This window comes from Aptenodytes forsteri, unplaced genomic scaffold (assembly GCF_000699145.1).
Source record: "Aptenodytes forsteri isolate BGI_AS27 unplaced genomic scaffold, ASM69914v1 Scaffold7, whole genome shotgun sequence".
Classification (NCBI taxonomy): domain Eukaryota; kingdom Metazoa; phylum Chordata; class Aves; order Sphenisciformes; family Spheniscidae; genus Aptenodytes; species Aptenodytes forsteri.
The window spans coordinates 1,610,822-1,615,331 of NW_008795919.1; the positions used below are offsets into that span (position 1 = coordinate 1,610,822).

At 60.1% G+C, this 4,510-nt stretch overlaps 1 protein-coding gene across 1 annotated transcript; it reads left to right on the plus strand.

Annotated features, from left to right (window-relative positions):
* The first annotated feature begins 1,120 nt into the window (after positions 1–1,120).
* Positions 1,121–2,049, plus strand: CUNH1orf216 (chromosome unknown C1orf216 homolog). Its single transcript, XM_009284819.1, has 2 exons — positions 1,121–1,336; positions 1,405–2,049. Exons 1-2 carry the CDS (start codon positions 1,121–1,123, stop codon positions 2,047–2,049), a joined length of 861 nt encoding a protein of 286 aa, XP_009283094.1.
* The last annotated feature ends 2,461 nt before the right edge of the window (positions 2,050–4,510 follow it).

A 4,510-nucleotide genomic window follows, 5' to 3' on the forward strand; every position in this document is an offset into this window, starting at 1 on the left:
GCGGTGCGCGGTCCCGGGGTCCCAGGCCTTCGGGAGCCCCCGGCCACGCGCGGGCTCTCGCCCTCCTCTCTCTGGTGCCGTCCTCGCCCTTGCAAACGGCACTTTTAGGACTGAGCGCTCCTTCCCCTGCCCCGGGCGTCGTGCATGCTGCAGGGCACAACCAGCCGTGGGGCACGGAGCCGAAGCGGTGGGACCAGGGTTGTACCGCACCACGGTGCATCTTCACGGCTCTTCCCTGCTGCTGGCTGGGACCCCATTACTGCCGCAGCCCGTGCCCCACGCCCCAAGCTGGGCACGCTGCGCCCCAGACCCGTCCTGCCTCTGTGCTGCTTTCCAGGGGTGAAACCGGGATACTCGGTGGGTTTTCCTTCATGAGATTCTTGTGAGCGTGTCCTTGCTGGGAGAGAGCTCAGAGATCGGCTCTCACTGCTAATGACCCTGCAAGAAATGCTGGGTTAACCTTTCCTTTTCTGGTCCTGTCTGCTCCCAGTCCGGCAGAGAAGGAAGCAGCCCAGCGGGGTTACTGGTTTGGGCGCTGGCAGAGACCAGACCCGACCCACAGCCCATCCCAGGGGAGACGGCAGAGTTTGTGCAGAGGAGCCCAGGCAGTCTCACCTGCTTAAATAAATTTTATTGCTGTTCGAAAAGCAGCTCCTTCCAAGCAAACCTCTAACCAGCACTGAATTAATTGCATCTACTACAAGCACAAACGCTGCTGGAGCAGAGCGTGCCGGCTGCGTGCCTGCGGCCTGCAATGCCCTCCGACAGTCACCGAAGGGAAGCCACGAAAGCGTGATTTTGGGCTGGAGCTCACGGGGAGGAGAGATGGGTGGGGGGTGCCTGCCCCGAGCTTCAGCATCGGGTGAGAAGTTGCCCCTGGACGATGTTGCCTGGGGACACACTGAGAGCAGCGGCCAAACGCTGGGAAAGGATGAGCCCTTCTGCCTTCAGCAGTTGGGTTTTGGCCTGGCCCGTGACTGGGGTTCAGCAGTTTTAAGGAGAGGCAAATAAAGTAAGAGAATATTTTATCTCGCTGTAGCTGATCAGAGTTGTGCCAGCCCGCATACCCTGCAGACACGTTACGGCTCTGCATCTCTCTTGCAGGCAGGAGACCGGCGAGATGTTTGCCGTCTGCCCGCCTGGCGCCCCGGTGAACGGCCCGTTCCGGCAGGGCCAGGGGGTCCTGGCGCTGGGTACGGCCGTCCCGGGAGCCGGGTGTGGGCAGGACTCCAACTCCAACTTCGTGGGAGAGGTGTGTGACAGCAATGAGAACTGGAGCCGGCCAGCGCCGGGGACCCCGCTGGAGGAGGGCTCCAGCCAGAGCGATGACAAATCTGTCCGATAAGATAAGAGACCTGGAGCCGGCCAGCGCCGGGGACCCCGCTGGAGGAGGGCTCCAGCCAGAGCGAAAACATGACAAATCTGTCCGATAATCTGCTGTTATTAATGCAGAGACAGATGGTCCAGGGCCGGCTTAGGGATGCCGCCCCGAGCCTGGGCGCCGTGCGGCCGCGTCTCCCCGAGCGGGGGGTGCGCAGTCCCCCTGAGGGAGCGGAGGTCGGCGGGGCAGGGGGCCAAAAAAACACTGCCGCCAAGGAGGCGGCCGGGGGATGCGGCAAGCCCCCGAGCTCCCCCGTGGAGGACAACGGTTACGCCAGCAGCTCCTTCAGCATCGACAGCCCCGACAGCGCCTGCGGGAGTGCCTGGGACCCTCCTGCTGCTGCCCCCCTCCCCGGGAGCCCACCCCAGCCGGGGGTGGCCGAGCCCGAGCTGGGGACACTCTTCCCAGTGCTGGCGGAGGCCGTGCAGCACCTCCAGGACAAGGAGCGCTTCAAGGAGCGGGAGAAGGAGAAGCACCACATCCAGCTGGTGATGTACCGGCGCCTGGCCCTGCTGCGCTGGATCCACGGCCTCCAGCAGAAAGTCGTGGACCAGCAGAACCGGCTGCAGGAGAGTTTCGACACCATACTGGACAACCGCAAGGAGCTCATCCGCTGCATGCAGCATGGCCCGGTGTGCTCTGCCGGCACGGCCACCCCCAGCCCCTGAGGTGCCACCGGCGCTGCCTCGTCCCAGCCCTCGCCCTCCCGGCCGGCGCAGGGTGGGCTGGCGGTGTCTCCGTGCCACATGCCGGTGCAGAGCGCTCGCCGGGCACCTGGGTGCCAGCCCTGTCCTTCCCATCTCTCTCTAACGTAACTGAGAGTCCCTGAAGCATTCATCTCAATTTTCCCTCTGCATGGAAGTTAATTTTCTTCTGCACCATGTCCTGCCTGCCTGGGGACCGTGGGGCATCGGGCTGGGTAGACCCCAGGACCTTGGGGTTTGCTGAGCCCAGGGTGATGAGGCTCATCTTTTAAATCTAATTTACGGTCCTTTGTATGAGCCCGGCTGAGCCGCGCGTGTGCTGGGACGGGCCCTGCAGTGAACCCCTCGGGCGGGAGCTGCCTGGCAGCGAGGGCCTTAGGGCAGCGAAGCTTTTAAATGTGCCTGGGCAAAGCACTTCAGCGCGTGCTCAGGCACAAGCACGAGCCCACCTCATCCCCCGCATCACACCCGCACCGGTGTGCCCGTACGGAAACAACCCAGCCACCGTTAAACGTTGCTCGTGCTTTCGGTGCGTGCAAGGTGTCCTGAGCTGTTCCGCGGGACTTGCCCCGGTGCACTGCCTAATGAAGCACATGTAAAAGCTTTGCAGATAAGATCTAAACTCATGCAGAGAGACGAGGGAGAGAGAGGAAGAAAAAATCATTCTGAAAAGTGACCTCAGAATGCTTAAAAATAAATTTAAGTGTCAACTGATTCAAATCCAATAATTTTTTTTTTAGATTCAGTGTTAGAGAAGAGTTAATTTAGATTTTTCTTAAAGCCATTGTGCGTATATGCACATCTGTCTGTCGCAGGAGATGCTTTAACACGGTGCATGATCAGGAAGCTGCTTGCAAAGTTGTGCTGTTGGTGTTTATATTAATTTATCATTTGAAAGCAAAGAGAATATTTTTTTCTAATCTACATTTTATCCAGTGAGGACTGCATACAGAATACAAAGAACAGTCTTCTTAAATAGAGATTAAAAAGGAGGTGCTGTGTTTGTTTGCTGTATTTTGCTAAGTGTTAATATGGCATCTATTCTATTTAAGTTGCTGATGTGGAAGGAGCAGCAGCAGGGCGGTTTTGCTGTAAGCCAAGGGCTCAGCCGGGAGGGGACCGCGCTCCCCATCCTGCCTGGAGTTGCTGTGCAAAGCCAGGCATTAATTTAGTTTCTCGTCTGCAAAAGGAGGGTGATGAGAGATTCCAGAGTTGCTGTATCCCTCCAGCCAAACTTCTTCCTGCCATCAGAGGAGCGGAGCCGAGAGGCAGCCACGACTTCGCCGGGACCCTGTGCTGGTGCCGGGGTGCAGCGCCCGGGCGGCGGGACTCACAGCGGGCAGCCTGGGCAGAGCCCGGCTTCCACCGACCGCTAGATGCTACTGCACTACAAATAAATAACCACGGCCGAGCCCACCAGCGACCCGCGGGGGCCAGGGGCTGCACCGAGCCCCCTCCTGTCCCGCACTGGGGCACAGCCGGGCTCTGCTCCCGCCCGGGGCTGCTGCCGCTGACAGGTAAAGTGAGGAGATCCGCAAAACTCTGCTTCTGAAAAGGACGTTTTGGTGGTGAAGGGCACACTCGGCTCAAAGCGACCTGTGCCGGCCTCTGCACCCGGCGCTGGGGGCCGGCGGAGTCCGGCAGCATCCCTGCAAGACTTGCGCTGCTCTCGCCGCCTCGCCGCCCTCCTGCTCGCTTGTGTCCAGCGCCTGCTGCCTGTGTCATATCCCAGACGTGTGATCGTGGGCATGTTGCACACCTTAATAAAAGCCTTGGAGGTGAAAGAGCCGAGCCCCGGGTGGATTTGTTCCTTTATTTCCCTTCAGAAGCCTACTGGGCGTGCAGCGGGTACGCACCGGGAGCTTGCTGCAGGGTGCTGGAGCTCACGGAGCGTGAGCTCGTGGGAGCGCGGGTGAGCGGCAGGTCGAAGGCACCGGTCCTGGCACCCTCCTCCCATCCCTGCATCCCTGGGCACGCTCCAGCCAGTGATGTGCAGTACCAACACCGGCAGTTAATTCACGCTCAGTTTAAAAGCCTTTTTGCTTTTAAAAACTCAAGTGTGACCCCGCTCCTGTCTCGCCCCGTGGCCACGGGGCGGCGGGTGGCGGGGAGCTGGCGTTGGCGTGCAGCACGGGTGTAGGATTTACCCTCTGCCCTGGGAGAGCCTGGCTTGAACCGGGGGGACCAGATTCCCCGGGCACCCAACCGCCCTGCCCTGCGGCCCCGGCTAATCGGGAGGGATGGGGAGGCAGCTCCGGGCAGATGGGGATGGCAGATAAAAACACCTGAGTATTGACCCAAAGGTGACTTTGCCTCAGGCCTCGCAGAGATTAACTAGAGATGAAAAACCAAAGCTGTAGCAGGCCTTTGAACCTTCCTTCACCTTTTTCCCCCCCCCTCTTTCCTGCTTCTCCCTTACTGCCTC

Coding starts and splice junctions, on each gene's coding strand:
- CUNH1orf216 (XM_009284819.1), top strand. CDS start 1,121: ATGTTTGCCGTCTGCCCGCCTGGCGCCCCGGTGAACGGCCCGTTCCGG. Junction 1,337..1,404: donor GCCAGAGCGATGACAAATCT/GTCCGATAAGAT, acceptor GGCTCCAGCCAG/AGCGAAAACATGACAAATCT.